This window comes from Scyliorhinus canicula, chromosome 12 (assembly GCF_902713615.1).
Source record: "Scyliorhinus canicula chromosome 12, sScyCan1.1, whole genome shotgun sequence".
Taxonomy (NCBI): domain Eukaryota; kingdom Metazoa; phylum Chordata; class Chondrichthyes; order Carcharhiniformes; family Scyliorhinidae; genus Scyliorhinus; species Scyliorhinus canicula.
The window spans coordinates 42488641-42513898 of NC_052157.1; the positions used below are offsets into that span (position 1 = coordinate 42488641).

Consider the following 25258-nt stretch of genomic DNA (forward strand, 5'->3'; position numbering starts at 1 on the left):
TTTAATAAGACATTAACTTAAATCATTGCTCTCTTTTCTCTTGAACAGTTTTGCAGTTTTAGTTGTGATCCTAGAATGTTTCTGTCAATATTCATATTTCAATGATTAATCTCATTGGAAAATTCTCCTCAAACATTTGAGGAGCATCAGAGCTCTAATCAAAAACTGCGTTCACCAGGTTACAGGCATTTGGTGTGGGATAATTTATCAAAGGTGACAGTATTCCACATTGGTAAGGCCTTAAAAATTGATTAACAGTTGGTGTTCTTTTTCAACCCAAGCTTTAATGACATAAAGGATTGTACTTTTACAGTTTCTTTCATAACCTCAGGAAATCTCAAAGTGCTTAACAGCGAATTAAGTACTTTAGAAGTAGTTGTATAGAACTTGAGTCTTGTTGAAAATTGACATTTTGTCAAACCTTTTCATCTTGCACTCATCAGGACCATCGCAAGAATACCAATGTAGGGGAAACAATAACTTCATACTATATGATGAAAGAGTGTTAATTGCCTGGGAAGTGAACTCTGATTGGTAGATATATTGCCATGGGGAATGCACCAGTTGATGGGGACTGAGAGTTAACTGACAAACATTTTAAGAAATTTTAACTGGGCAGCTTGACTCCATTTGGTCAAGGTATTGCCCTGTGGGATGAACCACTGATTGGCTATCAATTTGTTTGGCTGAAACAGACACAATGCCTGGAATGTTCCAGCCATTCTCACCGGCGGGATCTTCCTGTCCACCCCCCCCCCACCTGGTTTCTCAATGACAAGGGGTGCATAGGATGGGAAAGCCTGTTGGCAGCGGCGGGTCAAAATATCCCGCCACCTCCACTGCCACGAAACATGCCAAGAGGGGGGCAGTATAAAGTTGTTTTTCCCCTGGACATTGGTATTCTTCTAATTGTCCTGATGAGCGCAAGATAAAAAGCTTTAACAAAATGTCTTTTATGAGCAATATTTTGAAGTCGCCGCTCTTGTAATGCAAAAGCACAGCGGCCAATTTGTACAAAACAAGATCCCACAATACTGCAATGGGATGCTAACCAGATAAGGTCTTTCAGAAATGGTGGTTGAGGGATAAATGTTGGCTAGCACAGCAGGGAGAATTCCTCTGTTCTGATTTCAAAATATGCTATAATACCTTTTAAGTCCACTTGAGACAGTTCAATGTCTCACTTCAAACAATCTACTGGGTTAGATGTTTGTGGGTTCAAGTCCCACTCTAGATTAGGGGAATTGGTGGCATACTGGTGTCACTAGACTAGTAGTCCAGAAACCTAGGGCAAGATCTGGGAACCTTGGTTCAAATCCTACCACGGCAAAAGTTGAATTCAATGTTAAAAAATCTGGAATTAAAAAGTCTAATGATGACCATGAAACCATTGTTGGAAAAACCTATCTGGTTCAATAATGCCCCTTTCAGGATGCCCACATCCCCATGAACTAATACTTGAACTTGAGCTCAAAAGTCTCAGCTGATTCCAGCACTGAGGGAGTGCTGCACAGTCAGACATACTGCTCAAGTGGAGATCAAATACTCCATGGCACTTTTTGAAGAAGATCAGAGAGATTCTCCACAGTGCTGTGGGCAATATTTATTCCGCAATCAACAGCTCTACCAAAATAAATTATGTGGTGATTGCACATTGCTGTCTGTGGGAACTTGCTCTGTGAAAACTGCCCACTGTGTTTCCGCTATTACAACAGTGATTACACTTTGAACGTATTTTATTGGCTGTCGAGCACTTTGGGAAGTCCTGTGGTCATGAAAGGCTGTACATAAAGGCAATTTTTTTATTGCTAAAACAAATTTGACTGTTTAGAAATGGTACTGAAAAGGCCGCAGCTTTAATTGGGCGCTTCTTCAATTTTGTATAAAAACTGTAGTCTACATTATGAAGCAGGAAAAGGATTTATATGGCACAACCATTCCTGGAAGTTTGGAAAAAGAAGATTCTTTTAGAACTGGGAAAAGGCACAATGGGCAGAATTAGACTGCCAAAACAAATTGTTTTTTGCAATGACGTGGAGATGCTGGCATTGGACTGGGGTGGGCACAATAAGAAGTCTTACAACACCAGGTTAAAGTCCAACAGGTTTGTTGTGAATCACTAGCTTTTGGAGCGCAGCTGATGAAGAAGTTGCGGTCCGAAAGCTAGTGATTCAAAACAAACCTGTTGGACTTTAACCTGGTGTAAGATTTTCTGCAAAATATCTGCAAAGACAATGTTTGCTGCACAAAGTTACTTATTTTCCAGATGTTCTGGATGAGAGAAAAATACTCCTAAAATACAGTAGAAGGGCAGCATGGTAGCATTGTGGATAGCACAATCGCTTCACAGCTCCAGGGTCCCAGGTTCAATTCCCCGCTGGGTCACTGTCTGTGCGGAGTCCGCACATCCTCCCCATGTGTGCGTGGGTTTCCTCGGGGTACTCCGGTTTCCTCCCACAGTCCAAAGATGTGCAGGTTAGGTGGATTGGCCATGCTAATTTGCCCTTAGTGTCCAAAATTGCCCTTAGTGTTGGGTAGGGTTACTGGGTTGTGGGGATAGGGTGGAGGTGTTGACCTTGGGTAGGATGCTCTTTCCAAGAGCCGGTGCAGACTCGATGGGCCGAATGGCCTCCTTCTGCACTGTAAATTATATATATATGTAAGGTCACATTAAGGATATGACCATTATTGAGGTACCACCATGTGAGAGGTCTTGTGATCCAGTGGGTAGCGTCCCTGCCAGAAGCAGGCGCAAGTCCCTTTTCAGGACTTGATATGGTCATGGAAGGTAAGCACATACCATGGCCAAACAGATTATCAACTTGTAAATCCTTCCAATATGCCGACAGCAGTTATAGGAGTGTGAGATCTCCTGGTGAGCCATGCTTGATGCTGAGTCATGTCCCTCAAGCTTTGGCCTCTGGCGACCTGTTCCAGGAAAAAGCAGCTATGGAAACAGACATAAACAGATGCTTTGTCTGCCTCACGCTTCGATAGATGTGGGAAGCTTCTAAGTCTACGTAACATTGAAGCCAGAAAATTAGGATATTGTGGATTGACAATTCACAGCAGACACTTACTGTATGGTGGATTTCTCACAAATAGTATTCCCTGCAGCATTGAAACCATATTTACAGTTGTCTTTGTTCTTTGTTTGTTTAATGTTCAGTGTTGTAAATGGCTATTTTGATCAAAACTATTCTTAACAGGCTGTCCTCTGAAGTATGGTCAGGCAGAGCAGATTACATGAATTTATGGCAAAGGTTGTATTCTCTGTAGCTCAGCTGGGCTGTTGCATGACATATTATCAGCTTGACAGAGTGGACACAAGGATCAGTGATCTAGGGAGACCCCAGCTTTGAGCATCTCCAGCAGCCCATCTCTCCGGGGATTTTCCTCAAAACGCTTTGCAGTTCAGGAAGATTGCTGGATCACTGTTGATATATTTTGATGTGGAAGTCTCCAGAAATTAAATGAGTGAAGCGTTGTAAAAATCGACCCAGAACATGTGGCAACATTTTTAGTTCTTACTGTATTTGTCAAGCCAACTTGAGTCACAACAATATGAAACTGAAGAAATAAATACAGCATCCCCTACTGAGGGTTGTGGCTCCAATTTTTGAGTGTACTTTCAAACCAAATTTTGCACAAGGCTTTGTTTCCAAACCATGTGGGAAGATTCAATAACTCAAACAATGAGCTTGTATCAAACAACAAATAGGTTTTGGTTACTTCTAACCAGGGATGGGTCAAGTAAACTCAGATAAGATTAACAGTTAAGCTGTAAAATTGGCGCATGCAAAAACAATAAAGGCTTATATTTAGATAGCACCTTGAATGTAATGAAACATCTCAAAGTGCTTCATAGGAGCATTATAAAACAAAATATGACACTGAGCCATAACAGGAGATATTCAGTCAGAGGACCAAAAGCTTGGACAAAGAAGGAGGGTTTAAGAGGTGTGTTAAAGAAGGAAAGTGAGGTGGAGAGGCAGAGAGATGTCGGGGGGACATTCCAGAGCTTGGGGGCCAAAATAACTAAAGGCATGCCTATCAATAGTAGCGCAAATATAATTACGCAAAATACCACAATTAATAATGAAATGGGTACTTACTTCGCCAAACACTGCAATAACCCAAGCTTGTATCAGATGAAAAGTACCCTTTGAGCACTTCTAACTATTGAAGGAGAAGGAGGAGGCCATTCGGCCCATCACGTTTGCACCAACCCTCCAAACGATCACCCTACCTAGGCCCACACCCCTTCCCCATAACCCAGTGACCCCACCTAAGCTTTTGGACACTTGGGGGCAATTTTATCATGGCTAATCCACATAACCTACACACCTTTGGACTGTGGGAGGAAACCGGAGCACACGGAGGAAACCCACGCACACACGGGGGAAACGTGCAAACTCCACACAGACAGTCACCCAAGTTTGGAATCGAACCCAGGTCCCTGGTGCTGTGAGGTAGAGGTGCCAACCTCTGTGCCACCGTGACAACCGAGGAATGATACAAAATCAGTTTTGTAACTTGCTCTTTTCACTTTTATGGTGTTATTTCCTATCAGTTACAGTTGTTTGGACATAAAGAACTGGGAAAGAAATATGAGCAAGAGATTTGGAAAATCAAGTCCAGGATCCAGTGTTAAAATACCGAGCGTGATATATAAAGTTGTTATGTCACAAGGGCCGGAAATATTGAACCCCATTCAAATCCGTGATATCACGGGTTGCTTCAGTCGCGCACTTTGTGAAGGAAAACAAAAGTGAGCGGTGAGCACACCCATTTGCTGCAGGGACTGAATTATGCTGAAAGATAGGGCACCAGCTAGACTGGTCTTTTCCTGTGTCGCCTACAGATTTCCATTCAGTGCTCAGTTCCCACCCACTTCTTTCCTCACTGCCAATTTGATCCTTCACGTTATTTTACTCATTGCATTTATTTTTTGCGTTAAGTTTGAATCATATAGGTCAGCCAATTGTGCTTTGAACAGCTGATCGCTGACCCTGAAGGGAGAAAGGGCGGAGTGGGGTAACAAAGGTCACAACTGTGTTAGTGGATTGTTAGGAATATTTTACAAGGACATAAAATACTGGATTAAATTGGAGACTCTGATGTGAGATTAGATCCTGATGACTGGATCCCCAAGAGATGGGATGAGTTTGATGGTTGTCCTATTGGGGAATGAAAAATCAATGGTTTTACACATCAACTGTGGGACGACGAAGCGAGCAGCAGTTATTTATGGGGAAAACTAAATAAATTGAGATTCTTCCCTTTATTGATCTGATGGAAATCTAATGCTAGTTTTTCATAACACAGGAAAATATTGCTTTTTTTCTAAGTCCCATTTTTGAAAACGCTGCGCAAGATTGAATCATTTTAAAAATAACCATTGCATCAACTGGATTTTGGCATGGGTGCCTGCAGGTTCTTGGGTTACATTGGGATTTTTCTTTCCCCCGCCCCAGGCCAAGTTAAAGGCATTATCTAAATGTACACCATCATTATTGTTCAAGATGAGCAACTTGAACATCATCATTATTGAAATGTTACCACCTTACTGCTTCCTACTGAACGTGGGAAAATGTTACTGTATTCAGAAACCAAGAAAGAATCTACATTTCCACTCAATTCGATAATTTTGCTTCAATGTTTTCAGCATGAGCGCTTTAACGGGAAAAAAATGTCCCGTCATCAGTGAACAGATTCTGAAGCACATCAGGCACATGAAGGGTCAGCCACTAATATTTTGCAAACCACTGATACGACACAGTGAGTCTATTAACATGCAGTAGAATGGTGTCTGAATGACAATTCCTTGTGGGCATTGAGAGGAAGACTTTAAAACCTTTAGAATGATGGATTACCTAAATTGCTCACATTAATGAGTGTCAGCAAAGAAGTCTTAATTTACAGTACCCCTGTACATATAAGCATTTTACAATATAGAGATTTCTCACTGCATACAATCATAAGAGCATCCATCATAGGCACACTTCTGAAGCATTCCAAACAATAATTGCCCCACACCCATGAGAAATTGTCTTGACAATTTGTTTCCAAAACAAAAGATCATTCCTAATACTCCGCTGGAATTTGAACAGTGCTTCGCATGAAATTCAATCGAAAAGCTACACTGGCTTTTATTTCAAAGGGGCTGAGGTATAAGGTAAAGAGGTGTTGCTGCAACTATACAAGCTTTCAGTGAGGCCAAAATTGTGTACAGTTTTGGTCCCCTTATTTAAGAAAAGATATGTTATTCCTGGAGGCAGTACAGAGGAGGTTTATGGGGGTGATCCTGGGTATGGAGGGACTTAGATATTAGGAAAGATTAAACAGGTTGGGTCTGTGCTCCTTCCAGTGCAGAAGGAGAGTTGATATGATTGAAACATATAAGATTCTGAGGGAGTTAGGCAGGGGAAATGTTGGGAAGATGTTTCCACTCATGGGAGAGTGTAGGACCAGGGGGCTGAGTGGCAAAATAAAGGGGTGCTCATTTAAGACGATTTGAGGAAGAATTTCTTCCCTCAAAGAGCGGTGAATCTTTGGAATTCTTTATCCCAGGAAGCTGTGGTGGAACATTTTCAAGGCTGAGATCGATACATTTTTAATCTGTTGGGGAACTAAGGGTTACAGAGCTAAGGCAGGAAAATGGCCTTTTCAGCCATGATCTTATTGAAAGGCAAAGCAGGAACAAAGGGCCGAATAGCTGACTCCTGTTCCTAATTCTTATGGTCTTAAATCAAATTCTTAAGAATGGAAGAAATGATAGGAGTTTGTTTTGGAAAATGCTTAATAGGAAACAAATCACAATTTCACACCTCGCTACTGAAGGTAGCGTTCAGCAGTGTCAACAGTCTGCGGTAATTAATCTCTTTTCTTTACTAAAACTAAGACCCAACTTGTGAGTATTTTCCTTGGGGGTGGGGGTAGGGGTGGGTAGCGGAAGGAAGAGGCACGTTACACCTAAACCACGTGGACTACAGCGGTTCAACAAGGCAGCTCATCGCCTTTTTCCGAAGGGTAATTAGGGATGGGCAATGAATGCTAGCCTAGCCAGCAAAGCCCACATCGACTGAATGAATAAAAAAACGTAATGGTCATAAGATGCACGCCCTACTGGATATGTATATTACTGATGTCCATATGGCTATCTCGTAAATATATCACATAGGTGATTTGTCAGCCTGTGATTGCCATCAAATGGAACGCCGACAAGGGTGGAAAATCCGGAGGTACTTGGGAAACATGGTTCTCTCCAAAGAGCTCTTGGTTCTCTATTTTCCTTGCCCCTCGCAGATGGCGTCGCGAGGTTCACGTCCACCAGGGCAGGTACCTCATTTCAATAAATATTAATTAATTTAAATATGATGCAATGAAATGAAATGAAAATCGCTTATTGTCACAAGTAGGCTTCAAATAAAGTTACTGTGAAAAGCCACTAGTCGCCACATTCCGGCGCTTGTTCGGGGAGGCTGTTACGGGAATCGAACCATGCTGCTGGCCTGCCTTGGTCTGCTTTCAAACCAGCAATTTAGCCCTGTGCTAAACAGCCCCTGCCACGAGGACCCTCACCACACGATTCTCTCTCACATGTCGGTGAGGTTTACATGTTTGGCCAAACGCGAATCAGTCCAGGGGATTCCTCTGAGGACTTGCAGATAGGTATAACCTCCGGGGAGGGATGGGGAGGGGAAAGGAAGGAAAGGGGCATACCCAGCGCAGGTTGGCACTGCCAGTTTTGAGCATTTTGTGGGAACCCCACTGGGGGTGGGGGTGGGAATTAATTTATGTGTGGTGTGGGGGATGGGCAGAGTGAGCACTGAGAGTGCAGGGAATGCCGGCGAAGATTGTCGGGGAGTGGTTTGTGTGGGTGGGGGGGGGGGGGGGGGGGAAACGCGGCTGGAAATGATTGTTGGGGGGGTGAGGGTGAACAGAACCCCTGATACTTCCATGGTGAGGACTGGGAGTCATTAGGTTTCAGTGGTGATCAGGGTCCGCTTGAAAATTGGCGCCCCAATCTCTGTGGAGCCGATTGCTGGCTCTATCAGTGCCTGCTGCTCCAGAGTGACGGCATAAAACATGCCCATTCATATGTTTCTTTAAAGAGGCTAAATTTCTGGTGAAAAAATTGGTTTGTGCAACTGGAGAGCGACACACCAGCTTTCATCTGAGCCTGACACTTTGCCAAATTCTGGTAAGATTCCACCCAGCAAAATTTGCACTTCTTGAAGCTGACGAGTCCTTGATTCTGAATTGAATTCAAACCATTTCATTGAAAATTTAAATGATTGTGTGGAAACACTTTGACCAAGATTGTTATGCCCCGTTAATTTCAGAGCAGAGGCTCTGGAATTTATAAATGGCAGATGCAACCCTGTCTCAAGCTTTCCATTTTCATGCCCATTGTATATTTTATGGCCCAGGATAAGGTGTAGGCAACAATCCTGCCCTCCGCAATCCTGCCATTGAAATGAAAATCGCTTATTGTCACAAGTAGGCTTCAAATTAAGTTACTGTGAAAAGCCCCTAGTCGCCACATTCCGGCACCTGTTCGGGGAGGCTGGTACGGGAATTGAACCGTGCTGCTGGTCTGCCTTGGTCTGCTTTAAAAGCCAGCTCTTTAGCCCTGTGCTAAACCAGCCGACTTGGTGGGCATTGCAGATCCATTGCCATTTTCATGAAGGTGGACCCATCAAAGAGTCGTGACTCATCGGGTAATTTTGATCCCAAGTGGAGAACCCCCAAAAAAGTCACCGAAAAAGACAAAATGAAAGTTTGTCTTTCATTGACAAACGTTGAAATTTCAATAGCTAGATGCTGTACTGTAAGTTGGATATGATTTTTAAACTGCAGTGGTTGATTATAGGATGCCTACATTATGTAAATGTTGACATGCATTACAGTATTTTTCCCATGAGAAACTTTCATATTGCGTTCAAAACTCCATGAAGCAGTGCTGAGAAACACTCCCGTCATGCTTTGGATGGAGATTTAACTGTCTAGTATATTTAGCTTCGAAAAGAAATCGTCTTGCTATTGGATGTTAAAAGGAATCTCAGCACTGGCTACATGTGCTCCATTGACTGACAAACAATCTGCTTTGAAATTAAAATGAAACAGCAGCTGCTGCTTAAAAAGGAAGACCATTTGGTGTTTCAATTTTAATGATCTCTATTGTTAGCATGAATGCTTGGCTGAGTTTCAAATGGTCCAGAACCACTTATCTCAGCTTGAGGGTGGTATTCGCATTTTAATTGATAATTTTAAGAGCTTATTAAAGGATTATCTGTCTTTGATGTTGTAGTGGATAAGTGTTTTTGTTAGAACAGAATGATCACTTGAGGGGATTTACATTTTTGAATGGGTTTTATGGATGAGAGTTTCTTCTCAGTATGAAGTAGCTTTGGACACAATAGCTATATTATAGTTTTAGAAGTTTTTTTTTAAATGTACATTTCAAAGATATTCTGAGGTTGGATATTGAAGGAGAGGCAATGGAGAATATATGGGGTGGTAGTGAGGGAGGTATCTGGGCAGGGGTATAGATATGGAGGACAATAGTGTGGTGGGTGGTGTTGGGGGAGGGGGGGTTCATGGGTTGAGGGTATGGCATTCACTATTAAACCTGGACTGATGTCCCAGTAAATGGAGACGGGCATTCCAGTCTTGCGGCCCAGCCATCAGCCCATTCCGCAGAAGAAAAATGTAACTTTTAATTATCCTGTCAGTTGTTAAAACAGGAGGACTGTTATAAGCCCTGTTACAGACTCATTGTATCTCAACTTGTGAGAGTTTAGCATTTCGGTTGCTAATTTTCACGAACAAAACTGCCCAGATTTGTGAGGAGAAAATGATCTAACTTGGATGCAGTTTTATTCCGGAATATTCCACCAGATGCAATGCAAAGGCATACCTTCCACAGATGATCCCACACTCCCTATAATCCAAAAGGTAACCACATGGAAAACAAAGGAATCTGGGATGGACCATTAGGCAACTGGAAGGCACATGTTGGAAATAGTATAGCTTGTGACCACAACATCCTAAAGTCAATCTGTTAGCTCTCAGTCTGCTTACCTGACTGACCAATTAGTCAATCGCAGCCAAGGTGACCATGGTAGCATCTTACGAGCAATAGGAGAGGCAGTGGCATCGGGGTATTATCGCTGGATTAGTAATCCAGAGACCCAGACTAATTCTCGGAGGACCTGGGTTTGAATTCCGCCAGGGCAGATGGTGAAATTTGAATTCAGCAAAAATCTGGAATTAAAAGTCTAAAAGGTGACCATGAAACCACTGTCGATTGTCGTAAAAACCCATCTGGTTCAGTAATGTCCTTTAGGCAAGGAAATCTGTCGCCCTTACCTGGTCTGGCCTACATATGACTCCAGACCCACAGCAATGTGGTTGAGTCTTACGTGCCCTCAGGGATGGACGACAAATGCTAATTCCGCCAGCGACGCCCACGACTCATGAACGAATAAAAAAATAAAGTCAGGAATTTTACACCTCCATGTATAATTTTCTGAAATATAATCAAAGGGGGAGATTTACAAGAATGGGTCCAGGAATGAGGGATTTTAGCCACAAGGTTTGGGCCGGAGAAGCTGGTGTTGTTCCCCTTGGAGTTAAGAGGGTTGAAGGAAGACCTGAAAGAAGGTTGATAGAGAAAAGCTTTTCCCATCAGCTGATAATACAAGGATTGTGCTGGGGGCAGGGGAGGGGCTTTAAGATTAATTTTTGGCAAAAGGAGACTTGAAGAATGTGAGGGGGACTAAGACCTATACAGTATGCCTTTATAAAATAGATACGCTCAATGCGTAGGTTAAGCGGGTTGGCCATGCTAAATTTGCCCTTTAGTGCCCTATGATGTGCAGGTTAAGTGGGGTTATGGGGATAGGGCAGGGGAGTGGACCTAGGTAGGGTGCTCTTTCAGAGGGTCAGTGCAGACTTGATGGGCCGAACGGCCTCCTTCTGTGGCCACATGGCTATTTCTAAAATCAAAAAGAACAGGACAAATACCTGTTAAAATGGCTGATGTTATGTCAGTGACCCGTAAACAAAGGAGCTATAGATTTAAAGACATTCATAGCACAGAATGATGCCATTCAGACTATCATGTCCACACAGATCAACAAAGATCTGAGTACACTAATTCCATTTCCAGCGCCCGTGGCCTGGAGGTTATGGAAACGCAAGTGAATATCTAAACTGGGGCTGTTTAGCACACTAGGCTAAATCGCTGGCTTTGAAAGCAGACCCAAGGCAGGCCAGCAGCACGGTTCAATTCCCATAACAGCCTCCCCGTATAGGCGCCGGAATGTGGTGACTAGGGGCTTTTCACAGTAACTTCATTGAAGCCTACTCGTGACAATAAGCGATTTTCATTTCATTTCATTTCAAATACCTTTTTAATGTTACGGGAGTTTCTAACTCAACCACCTTTTCAAACAGAGAGTTCCAGACTCCCACACCTTCTGGCTGAAAACATTTCTCATCAACTCCCCTCTTAACCTTCTACCTCTTAAGTTTTTGTCCCCTGGTTATTGACCCCTCGACTAATGGAAAAAAGTTCCTTCCTATCCACTCTAAGCACTCTTAATCTTCTACATCTCTATTATGTCCCCTCCCAACCTACGCTGCTTCAAGGAAAACAGCCCCAGCCTATCCAATCTTTCCTCTTGGCTCAGATCGTCCAGCCTAGTAATATCCTGATAAATCTCCTCACATCCTTCCTATAATGTGGTGACTGGAACTGCACATCGTACTCCAGTTGTGGCCTAACTAGCTATCTGGCAGTATCAAAGAAACTTGCACCTCACTATCTCGAAAGGGACACTAACTACATATTGTGGGCTGCATAAAACAAATTCAAAGAGTTATTCAAAGGCCATCTGCAATACATAACCGAGGTTGGCCAACAATAGTCTAATCATCTGCTAGGACAGAGGATTCAATCACCTTATGGTTGAGACATTTAACCATGTTGGAAACCCAGATGGACATTACACACCCTTTACCAAAGATACTGTGAAGAGATAGGAGGCATGTGACACGGACCTCTAACTTGTGTAACCAATAATATTGCCTTGCTGGACAGAAACATTTCAGTCTACCATTTTACCATCTAACTAATGGCTTTACAGAAAAGTGGATCTGCCCAGATTGTGTACCTGGTCCATCCACATGTTTCTGCTGGAATTTCTGTACCATTGCCTACAAGATTGATTAATCTCTGCATGCCCATCACAGGGTGTGATGTCAACTCCACTGGAAAAGTGAATGATACAACAATGGTTCTCAGCCTCCTAACTTCAGAGAAGAAATATCTCATTGGGCTTTGATTCTGGGCTCTGGGGTCCACATGAATCAAAGAGCTACAAGTTCCCCACTTACCTACGTGGGTTATCTTCCACGTCTCTCTTGCCCAACTTTCCATCACAAGCCGGGTAAGATCCAGGCTGCATATCTGTCCTCAAGGCCCAGCATCCAAGTCCAGCTCCATTGAAGTGAAGAAAGACATACCCCCATTTTTACTGTACTAGCTGCTGTAAAGCTGGTAATGGTCCCATTGAAATTAATAGGTCATGGAGAAGGTAAGTCTCTAAGGTAAGTGGATAGGATTTGGGGAGGTGGGAGAGGATGAGAGGGGGCGGTGTTGGACCTTGGAAGGGGGTATTATCAGGGGGTGATTGGACCTTGGATGGGTGGGATGAGAGCTGGTCTAATTGGCAAGAATTCCATGGTGAGTCGGGGGGATGGGGAGGGGAGCCTGGCATGGGGACTACCATCAGGCAGTGGTTAGTTGGGCGTGGGGGGAATCCCGTGTGGTGGTTAGGAAAGTTGGGGGTGGTAATGTTTTCTCGGTAACTATTCGTGCAACAGAGTCAGAACCATCCGATGTTTGCAATTTAAATTGTATTTTCGGACGGATCCCACCACAGGGCAATTGACCGGAAGAAGTCTGCACTTCTGGGCAATCGCTGTGCAAAACCTTACCTGGGATGTTCTGAGAGGGGTTCCCCAGCACATCTTTGGGACACCACCCAAATCCAAGGCTGGGGAGCCAGCAAGCTACAACACACTTGGTCCTTGCCCTGTAAATCTTTCTTTTCTCTATTCTTCTTGTACTGTGTGAGTGTACAGGGGGCTACTCTCCTACTCTTTGGCTTCATCTCGTGATTGCTGTGGGGCTATTAATAGAACATTGGATTACACCAAAACTAAGATGTTGAGAATTGCACCACAGTTTATAAAGGGGAAAGCACGGTAGCATTGTGGAAAGCACAATTGCTTCACAGCTCCAGAGTCCCAGGTTCGATTCCTACTAGGGTCACTGTCTGTGTGGAGTCTGCACATCCTCCCCGTGTGTGCGTGGGTTTCCTCCGGGTACTCCGGTTTCCTCCCACAGTCCAAAGATAGGCAGGTTAGGTGGATTGGCCACGATAAATTGCCCTGAGTGCCTAAAATTGCCCTTAGTGTTGGGTGGGGTTACTGGGTTATGGGATAGGGTGGAGGTGTTGACCTTGGGTAGGGTGCTCTTTCCAAGAGCCGGTGCAGACTCGATGGGCCGAATGGCCTCCTTCTGCACTGTAAATTCTATGATAATCTATGAAATCAAAAACATTGTTCTGTTTATGGACAGGTGGTGTCTGCAACATAGAACCATAGAATACCTACAGTTCAGAAGGAGGCCATTCAGCCCACTGATCCTCTGAGACAGCAGCCTACCAACGCCCTTTTCCCTTCCCTATCCCCATAAGCCATTCGAGCCTGCACATCTTTGAACACCAAGGGGGAATTTAGCATGGCCAATCCACCTAACCTGCGTATCTTTGAACTGTGAAAGGAAACAGGAGCACGTGGAGGGCAGAATGTGCTCCACACAGATAGTCACCCGAGGCCGGAATTGATCCCAGGTCCCTGGTGCTGTGAGGCAGCAGTGATAACCACTGTGCCACCATGATGCCACCCTACAGGAAGAATTTTTCTTTTTGCAGTGTAATGACCTGGCCGCCCAAGGGATGCAGCGTGGACTCGATCGGCTGAATGGCCTTCTCCTGTGATATCACGACCAGGTGTAAAGACATCAGAGATGAAAAGGAACACAAAGATGCCCAATTTCCATCACAACCAAGCTTAGAATATGGGAGCCCGAGTTCACATAATGGCTGTATGCCATCTGGACTGGCTGCTTCTGGCCATGTTGTAACAATTTAAAGTAATCACCATACAGGCCAGACACACGCTCCCATAAAGAAATATTTAAAACCTAGTCTTTTCTGATTTACACAAGGCGAAACTCCATCCATCACTATCCACGTTACTCTTGGTGCACCCGCGAGTTGTAGTTTATTTCTGAAATTGCATTTCTGGAGGGTGAATAGAACTCCAAAAGCAGCTTCTACCTTCTTAAAGGGCCTGGGCAAACTCAGACAGTCAATTGTCTTAAACAGACAACACAATTGTATGCAATATAAATCAGACTGTGCTGTAGACCATCTTGTCCATGCTTTTGTTTCCCTGACTAATTTCTATTTTGATGTAACATTTAGTCATTGAGTGGCCTGGTAGTGGTCTGACTTTATACATGTTTCCTATCACAACAGATATGAATTATATCAGGAATTCTATGTATTCTCCATGAAGCAATTCACCACGATTAATCTTAGGTTGGACCTGGGCTGTTTTAGCTCAGTAATTGACTCCTGTTTCAGTTTGGAAGTGATGTCACCTGCTACCACAAGCAGTGAATGTTAAAAAATTAATTCAGTTAAAATTCCAATTATGAGCTGTAATTGGGTCTCTTTAGGGTTGAGTTGTCTTGATGATTGATACACCCCACGATGGGCAATTGGAATCAAATCCATCTTTTGCCCCATAATCAGGTTCTTGTCCCAGGCAGCCCTGTGTTACTTCAAGATGTCTTTGATGGTTGGAGTTGCAGCTTAGGCGGGCAACATTAGAGGGGTAACTGGGGAGTAGGTAGTGCAATATTCTGTACTGGTATGATGCGTGGCCCAATGGTTAAACTCCAGCACACTTGGGTGTCACTTTCCCTTGGATAGTAATAAGCCATTTCTAACGTTCTTTCAGATGAGGTAAATGGGGGTCGCCCACCAGTGGAGTGTGTGAACTTTGTATAGGGTCACATGGTGTCAAAGTGGTTAGCACTACTCCCTCAAAGCTCCAGGGACACAAGCTCAATTCCGGCCGTGTTTGCACGTTCTACACTAGTCAGCATGAGTTTCCTCTGGGTACTCTGGCTTCCTCCCACAGTCCAATGATATGCAAGTTAGGTAGATTGGCTATGCTAAACTGCCGCTTAGTGACCAAAGATGTGAAGGTTAGGTTAAGGTGTGATTGGGATAGGGCAGGGGAAATGAGCTTGGATGCAGTGCTCTTTCAGAGGGTCAGTGCAGACTCAATAGGCTGAGTGGCCCCCTTCTGTACTTTAGTGACTCTATCATCCTATGAAAACATAGATTGGACTTGTTATAGATTTCACAATAATGTGATTAGAGTTTGATAGGTTTCCACATGTGGCAGAAACCCCAATAAGATACACATAAAGTGGAAGTTTGCATAATAGTAGCACTCCACTTTAGCGAGGAAATTACATTTAACACAGCAAAGCCATTTTCTTCCTGTGGATGTTGTACATGATGCAGATTCTTGTGATTTTCCAGATGCTAATCATATTCAACATCTGTCATGTCTGCCATGTTCCTGATGATAAACCTGGCTGGGCTTTGCATTAGGTTACCAACATTTCTTGGACATATTGCTAGGGCCTTCAGCACATGACCCTCCCTGCCCAACCTTTTTCCCTGTCTTGAGTACTTAGAAAAATAAAAGAAATTGTTTAAAACATAAATGTCCTGATAATCTTTCTCATGGATTGCCCAAATCAATGTTCAAGAGCTTAATCTTCAATTTCCAGGGTAATCCTAGAAGGTTGGAGAAACTCAACTTGCATAAGCAATCAGTAAGGCAAAGGGTAGAGAGGTTCCTTCTGATCAACAGCAACCAGAAATCTGCAAGACTCAAGGGTGGAGCATTTCATGAACACTGAGCAATTGCATGGAAGCTCTTGATCTTCAGCCTGGCTCTGGTCTGCAGAGGTCTTGACACAGGCCGTTGCGGCAAATTTCTTCTGGTGCCCCGCATGAAGACTCGACCAACAGGGCAGCACGGTAGCACAAGTGGATAGCATTGTGGCTTCACAGCACCAGAGTCCCAGGTTCGATTCCCCGCTGGGTCACTGTCTGTGCGGAGTCTGCACGCTCTCCCCGTGTCTGCGTGGGTTTCCTCCGGGTGCTCCGGTTTCCTCCCACAGTCCAAAGATGTGCAGGTTCGGTGGATTGGCCATGATAAATTGCCCTTCGTGACCGAAAAGGTTAGGAGGGGTTATTGGGTTACGGGGATAGGGTGGAGGTGAGGGCTTAAGTGGGTCGGTGCAGACTCGATGGGCCAAATGGCCTCCTTCTGCACTGTATGTTCTATGTTCTACAGATACAGAATCAACAGAAACAGGTAGTGGAGCCCCTTTCTCATATACTTAATGGTCACTCTGGCCGTGTGCCTACTACAGGAACAGGATGAAGTGGGTCCAGGAACGCCAGGGCATTCAAAGAGGGGGCGAGACATAGTGGTGTAATTTTTTCACTGAATTTTAGGAAAAGGGAATTCTTCCTCCCCCCTCACACCCGCCCCCTCCCTCACCTACACCAAGATATACCGATGGGGCCACCGCAAAGGAAATTTCAAAATATTTATTCTGCAGAGTTAAAACCAACAGATGAATAACATTATAACAAATATTATTATTGGAAATGTAGCACATCTCAGCCAATATTACCAACACATTTTACAGCAATTAAAGCATCACATCTCATAATATTGATTAATGCGTTTATGTGCTTTCAGAAAAAGATAGTTCTCATGAGAAAAACTTAAGTGCATGTAATGGGTTTCAAGTGCTTACACAGTAAACATTTATTCAATTTGGAATTTAAATATGCTCTAAAATCAAAGATTCTGGTTACAGCTTGTGATACCAATTGTCTTTTTAGTGAAATTAGCTAATAATTTATTAATTCTGGTTGATATAGTTTCACATTTATGATACCATAAATAAATCTCGAACTTGCCCCGCACAAATAATTTTAACAAAAGATCGTTGTTGAGCTGTGACTGCTGGAGATATACAATAGATGCCTTGACTGCTAAATAGTATGCAATAAGGTCAAGTCAATCAATGGGGTGTTTTTTTTTTAAATCTAGCTTTGTAAAATTACGATAACAACTTGAATAAACCTTTGCCTTGTCTGGGAAACTACTTAAAGAATACTTCAACAACTTGACATCTAGGCCAGCCCATTTGTAAGAGTGTGTTCATTCACTTGTGGCCAATGTTACCTCACAGCACCGACAAAGGTGACGGGGGAACGCAGAGTGGACAATTCATTTTGTCTGATATGTTTTCAAGTTAAAGGAACCGTCCTATGCACTCAAACAATTCACTTGTTACAATTCTGGGCACAAAGCATTTAAAATATCAGCAGCTCTGGATGAATTATGGACAAATTTAATGCCAGACTTGAATGTCAGATCGCGCAGTAATGGCTTCAGGTAAGATAGAAGCGGCACAGGCAGAAATAACATGAATTTGGAGACTGCGTCAAAAGATAGTGGACTTTTCTCCAACTAAAATTAGCTTTTCTCATATATATTTTCATATATCTTTTTCTCAACCAGGAGCTGGTTTAGCACAGGGCTAAGTCGCTGGCTTTGAAAGCAGACCAAGGCAGGCCAGCAGCACGGTTCAATTCCCGTACCAGCCTCCCCGAACAGGTGCCGGGATGTGGAAACTAGGGGCTTTTCACAGCAACTTAATTTGAAGACTACTTGTGACAATAAGCGATTTTCATTTTTTCATTATATATGAATACCACCACGGAGGCAGTTCACTCAATCATCTCAACGATAAACTTCTGCTCGATTGTTGGTTAAACTCTTTCTTTGGTAATGCTATGACCTCAAAATATACACTTCCTTAAAGTGGCAGAGATTCCACGGCAAGCTCAGAAACATTTTTTAAAATAAATTTAGAATAACCAATTATTTTTTTCAATTAAGGGGCAATTTAGCTTGACCAATCCACCTACCCTGCACGTCTTTTGGGTTGTGGTGGTGAGATCAATGCAGACACAGGGAGAATGTGCAAATTCCACATGGACAGTGACCCGAGGCTGGGATCAAATCTGGGTCCTCGGTGACGTGAGGCAGCAGTGCTAACCGCTGTGCCACCAAGCCCAGAAACATTGAAGATTTGATTGGAAGCTAAAACAAAAACTGTACAAAAAGCATAAATTTCAAACTTGACATGATTTAACACTAGTGCACATGTAATGATATTTTGCAAAATCAAAAGACGGCATACATTCTGTGCCTGTTTCCAAAGTAGCCAAATTAAAAATGCTGCAAGGGGCTGGGGTGGTGCAATTGATTAGTTATATGCCTTAAATCTTGATGCTCTAGCTTAGACCTCATCCCAGGCTGATGGCAGGAATGCCTTCTGTCCAGGAGGCTGCCAGATCCTATGTGACATCAGTGTGCTGACAGGTGAGGCTTAGCCATGTTCTGGAGCAGATTGGAGGGAGCTTCATTCTACATCTGACGCTAACACTGAAATCAAAGGTATTCCATCCTGCAGACACCCTGTCACCTTTAAGTACAGCAACATGAAGAAAATGTTTGATGGGTCCAGTATGGGTACATGTAGAGTTAGGAACAGATGAAATACTTCAATCAACATACATGGAAAAAATGCCCACTGCCACTGTAACAATTGCTGCCTGCATTTCTGTAGACTGCTGTACATTTTTGAGCTTGAAGACCTGTACAATATTTAATTACAATCCATCCAGGCCATGTTCCTACTGTAAAATGTAATCTAACTATTGGCCCCAGATGTAGGAAAGGAGATTTCAGAGGATACATCTGATAACTATTGCGGTTGACCATAACTGGAGCAAGGCCCCCCAATTAATAAAAGTGAAAGCAGCAATTTATGAGACAAAGAAACATAACCTTCCCTCATATATAGACATTATATTTTATCTTTCAAGATGTTTTAAACAGCAGTAGATGGTGGCTGGGGATCACTGTCAAATTTACCAGAGGTCACAGGTTAAGAACAGTCAGTTAGCAGAAGAAAATAAAAACAAGAGCAGTCAAGCAGAGGGGGGGAAAGGCGCCTATAAATTTACATGCCGAAACAATGTTTCAAAGAGGGGTCCAACCTTCAAGTTGAACTTGTAAAGGAAATTCTGTCTCCAACCATAATAGATACCTTACCGACAGATTTGGGACACATGTTTGGCCAGATAAACAATGTTCCTGTGCTCCACAAATATAAGATGACTCTACACTTCTTTATCATTGTATTGGCTAAAGAAATATGAAAGCTAAAATGTCGATGGTCAGTTACAGAACAGGGCGGCCAAAATTATTGACTGAGAATCTTAGGTTTTTAAATGACTAAAAACCCCTAATATGTTTCTCTTCATCTCAAGACACTTCATTCTCTCACTGAAACTGCCTGTAACTAACTCTGTGTCTACATTCTTTCTCACAGATCTTTACAAATATTCATCAAATTACAAATGATACAGTTAACACTTGAAAGCAAGACCAGCTGGGAAATGCGATGGACTTCAAATGCTGTGCAGCATGCCGTCAGTATCTTTACTGCTTTTAACATTCACTTGCAATGTCTTTATTTCATTTGTTTTAATTTTAATGCAACACTGTCGCTGTCCAAATCTTACCAAGGCATGTAACTGGCTTTTCAATTGCCGATAATTATCAAAACTACACAAAATATTTTATTCTTCCATAAACCCTGTAGTCTGTTTCAAGTGACTTTGATCATGGTTCAAACTGTAGTCTGTGGCCCACCTCAGTCAACAGCTTATGTGCTAGTCTTTGATAGCCAGCCATTTAGAAGTTTTCACATTTTGGCACATTGATAACTCAGAGTTGGGGAGTTGGGGATGGGGGAGAGCGTATGGAAATCACACGCATCTGAGGAAACATTTGATATTTGTGAACCCTTTTATTTGCAGCAGACAGCAATTTTTTTTAATGAATTTGAACAAAAAACTACCGCAATTCTCTTCTGTCCCTTTAATATGGAACCTGGCATTAATGCCTTGAGCAAGTGACCTGTCTATGCAAAACTGTAGTATTACGAGGTTTATGCTACTTGGATTGCAGGTCAGTTTTAGGATTATTGTGCAGCAAATCCTCATACTTGCAATCTTGCTATTCAATCCATTTTAATATAGCCAATTCACAGCAAGACTCAAATTGATTGTTCCAGCTTCATAATGTTTGAACATACTAATTGTCAAGCTTGTAGTAGCAAGACACCAGTCGGGAAGCCTGAAGAAACACATTGCAGAAAGCATTAAAAGGGATTAAAGTCACAGCAACTCTCACCATCAGTTTCTGCAAAAAAGATGTCTGGGCATAACGTGGACAATATCAACTAATGACTTTCAGCCGGAGGGCTTTTTGCATCTAAACTTTCAGAAACAAATTTACATCAGCAATATCACATTTTGTCATAGCGGAGATCCATTTACTTAAGCAAGCTGTAAAACTATGCATATTAAATTGAATTAGGGCTGCAGGTACAACAGATGCATCTGTTTTGACTGAACAGATGGCAATTCATAGCTGCTCAGAAAAAGGTTTAACGCCTTCAGCCCAGCCTGGGAAAGTTTTACACATTTTTTAAAAAAAGCTAGGGGACAATTAAAAGCTTAAACTTCACCTGCCAGCCACAAGTGAGTTAATCTCTCCGAATCTAATAATTGAGGTGTAATGGCAGTTAAGTAAGGAGCCGAGGTCTAGGCAGAGTTTGGTGGGTGTGATTCTAACCTGAAACTCGAGCCCCAAAAATCGCTCCGGGGGGGGGGGGGGGGGGGGGGGGGGGGGGGGGGGGGGGGGGGGGAGAAAGATCAAAAAAACTAAAAGTTGAAACTGTCAGATGCAATTCATAAGAGGTTCAACTCAGGTGATAGAAGAGTGAAATAGCCTCTCATTATCAGCCTATGGTGCTTCTTGTAAACTCATTGCTGTCGAGGCAATGTACATAACAGCAAGTTGTCGCCTGCATGTTGTACAGTCAGTAGGAGTCGTAAAAAAAAAGGGAGCACCCAGTAACAGGGCAAGCTGACTGTGGCAATGTTGTGGTCACAAAGCAGAGTGCGAAATGAGAAAAACATGTTGCTACACAGCACATCAGAAAGTTTAGCTGGGAGCGATGTGGTGATTAATATCAGACCCCCTCTTCCCAGCCTCTGTGATGATCTTGTCACATCTGGGCTGACAAATCCGCACAGGCTCAAGGAAAACCCGCGTTCAGTGCATTAGGGCGGGGGGGATACAAGCTCAGAGAAGTTAACAGCAGCAAGCACATTCTTAACATGAAACTAATGAAGCTGACTGCTTCGGCAAACTGTGAGTGAGACAAGAAAAAAAAAACACATACACACTCACAAAGAAATACATCTGACCGCAAGCGTTTTCAGCTCAATGTACCCCCAAAACAAAATAAAGTCGGGATAAACAGTAAATTCGCTTCATTGGAAAGACAAGATAGTCCTAGCCCCAAGGAAAGCAGCCAATGCCAAGTGAAGAATGCATTTCAGAGCAGGTCAGTCATTACCAATGACATTATTTTCACTGTTATTTCCCACTGATACATTATTGCCCACATTCTCCACCAGCAGAAAGTTGATGCTGAAAGAATCAATCAACAATCTTTTGGACAAGTTGTCCCATACGAGGAAACAGCCGGTTCAAATTTACACCAAAGTTTCTTTTGAGAGGTACCCGAACGATTCACATGTAAACTTGTAGGACTGCAACCCCCCCCCCCCCCCCCCCAACCCCCTCGGTGCTACCCGAATTCAATGAAGTCGAAAGCAATACCACTCACGTCCGACATTGTCAGTAATGTTCAATCTCCGCAGCCACCAAACCCCTTTGCCATTCCTCGTCGATTGAAAATGATTTGCATCGGCTCTGCCTGTCTGTACAAGTAGCCAGCAACGTGCCTTTCTGCTGTCTGAATCTCAGTTTTGATTCCTGCTCCAACATTGCTCTGGAGGGGGGGGGGGGGGGGGGAGAGAGAGTTGAGAGTGGACGGAGACCCTCCCACTTTGGTGCACTCTCTGGAGTTTTTTTTTGTGTGTGGTTGGCGGGGACGGTGTGAGGAGGCTGGGATTTGCTCGCTCACCTCCGGAGTAAACTCTCACCTCCGGTGCCCCAGCCTGGTGTGTTGTTCTGAACATTGCCTCTCTGACTCACGAGAGGCACTCCCCTCCGCTGCTGCTGCTGCTGTGCTGGAAGCAGGGGCATGACACTTATCTTTCACACAGATTTGATCAAAAGGAATGGCAGAGGCTGCTGGCTGCTTCCACATCCCAAGAAATGCAGTCAGAACACATTGTACCTCAGCCCTGTCTGCTGGAATGACATATCAATGCAGCTAGTTTCTGCTCCCCCCCACCCCATCCCAGATATAAAATAAACCCTGCTCACTGCAACAGATTCATTGATTAATCCATGCTACAAACTTTTTTTTGAAAATGCTACATTTATTACCTTTCAGAAGCAAAGCATCGTGATAACAAATCTTTTGACCAATTGATTTCAGGAATGCAAGAGGAAAAACGCTATGTTTTTCTTTTATGATTGAAAAAAGTCTTGCAAAACACTGTGCCAGGTACAGTGATGTGTGCCAGGTCTGGTGATGGATTGATGAGTCTATTCTATACTGTGCGGCCGCAGTAAAAGATTTACAGACCATATGCAGAGCAGGTGAATGCTTCAACAACCGTGAACACCAGCCCGAGTGGATCCACGGAACAGCGATAGTTTCACACAGAATGCCTGCTTAACACTGACCTAAACAACTGTAACCTGTCTGACCCGAGAGTTAAACGCCAGTAGAGTTCTGACGGCTCTCTGCAAATGCTCGCAGATTAAGACCAATGTATCGAATAGCAAATTTGTCACTTACTATACGGTATGTATGCGTATCCAGGATTTGAGGAGATTGTGGGCAAACAACACTAAACAAGAAACTGACCCAAATATTTTGTTTGTAAACTGTCGCCCTTTGTGGCTCTAATAAGCTCTTGCAGCAGGGTGAAATGGCACGGGAGAGAATCATAGAATTCCCTACAGTGCAGAAATGAAAATGAAAAATGAAAATCGCTTATTGTTACGAGTAGGCTTCAAATGAAGTTACTGTGAAAAGCCCCTAGTCGCCACATTCCGGCGCCTGTCCGGGGAGGCTGGTACGGGAATCGAACCGTGCTGCTGGCCTGCTTGGTCTGCTTTAGGGGCTGCGAGGGGCTGTTTAGCTCACAGGGCTAATTGCTGGCTTTGAAAGCAGACCAAAGCAAGCCCGCAGCACGGTTCGATTCCCGTAACAGCCTCCCCGAACAGGCGCCGGAATGTGGCGACTAGGGGCTTTTCACAGTAACTTCATTTGAAGCCTACTCGTGACAATAAGCGATTTTCATTCATTTCATTTCATTTTAAAAGCCAGCAATTTAGCCGAGTGAGCTAAACCAGCTCATAGACCATTCGGCCCATCGAGTCTGCACCGACCCTCTGAAAGAGCACCCTACCGAGACCCACGATCCCACCCCATCCCCGTAACTCCACCTAACCTTCTGGATGTTGAGGCACAATTTAGCATGGCCAATCCACCTAACGTGCACGTCTTTGGACTTGAGAGGCAATAGCATTTACACACCCTTCAGCTGAGGTTTCAGAATGGCAGCATTCTCTTGGATTCTGGGGAGTTGACCGTCTCTGTATAAAGAAGGTTGTTAGGCAGCCGTCATCTTACTCATGGCTGCAATTTTGGAGCAACCATTTTTTAATTTGACAGGCTCACCAAGAAGGTTAAGGAAGGAACTTGTATTGTGCGGTGCGGTGGCACAGTGGTTAGCACTGCTGCTTCACAGCGCCAGGGACTCGAGTTCAATTCTGGCCTTGGATGACTGTGTGGAGTTTGACGTTCTCCCCGTGTCTGAGTGGGTTTCCTCCGGGTGCTCCGGTTTCCTCCCACAGTCCAAAGATGTGCAGGTTAGGTGGGTTGGCCATGCTAAATTGTCCCGTAGTGTGGAAAGATATGCAGGTTAGGTAGGGTTGTGAGAAATGGGGAGGATCAGTGCAGACTCAATGGGCCAAATGGCCTGGAGGGATTCTATAGATTCACAATTCAGATGGTCCCAAAACTTTCTGTCAACGCAGCATTTTTGAAGTGAAATGAAATGAAAATCACTTATTGTCACAAGAAGGCTTCAAATGAAGTTACTGTGAAAAGCCCCTAGTCGCCACTTTCCGGCACCTGCTCGGGGAGTCACTATTACAATGTCGGAAATGTGGCAACCAATTTACCCACAACAAGCTCTCCTATTAACATAAAGGTGATAATGACCAGACAATCTTTCAGTGAATGTTGGTGGAGGGACAGATATATTGGCTCTGGTACCGGAGAGCGCTTCCTCTGCTTTTCTTGGGCAGGAGTTTTTTTACGTTCACTTGGTAAGGCGGACAACGCTTTGATTTAACGTCACTTCTGAAAGTCGGCACTCCCGACTATGCAGCACTCTCTCAGTACTGCACTGGACTGCCAGCTGTGTTAGGACTCAAACATTTTGATTCAGAGACACTGGGCGAGATTCTCCGTTGGCTGATGCAGAAATCTCAAAACGCGATTAGGCGAAGAATAGGTTCCGACACTAAAATTGTGGCGGGTGCCGATTTGACACCAAATTGGTATTCACTGTCACCCTGACAGCAGCATCAATGCAGCCCCAAATGCATATACAGTAGACAGCGTTTGCATATCATTAGCGGGCCTGACCCAGTACTCTCTGGGGCCTCCTCGATGCTCCATCTCCGATAGGCCGAGTTCCGGATGGTGCATTGCACTTGTGCTTTTCCGTGAAACCTGCGTGGCGGCTGCTGAGGGAGAGAGAGGGGCATGGAAAGTGTCCAACGTCGCCATGGTTTGCTAACAGTTGTGACGCATGCCGGGGGCTTCTGCCAGGGCTGTGGGGTCGGAACAGCATTGCCGCAGCCAGGATGGCAGCCATGCAGCTGTGCATACTACTGACAGCCCACTGTGAACTTAGGACAACGAGTC

The 25258-nt window shown here is 43.8% G+C and overlaps 1 protein-coding gene across 1 annotated transcript in view; it reads right to left on the reverse strand.

Annotated features, from left to right (window-relative positions):
* Positions 1-22203, reverse strand: part of LOC119974510 (zinc finger protein basonuclin-2-like) — a 110144-nt gene extending 87941 nt beyond the window's left edge. Inside the window, exon 1 of the mRNA XM_038813449.1 lies at positions 22028-22203. Coding sequence (XP_038669377.1) covers positions 22028-22036 — 9 coding nt within the window. The 5' untranslated portion in view covers positions 22037-22203. The remainder of the gene's footprint in view (positions 1-22027) is intronic.
* Between the last annotated feature and the right edge of the window lie 3055 nt (positions 22204-25258).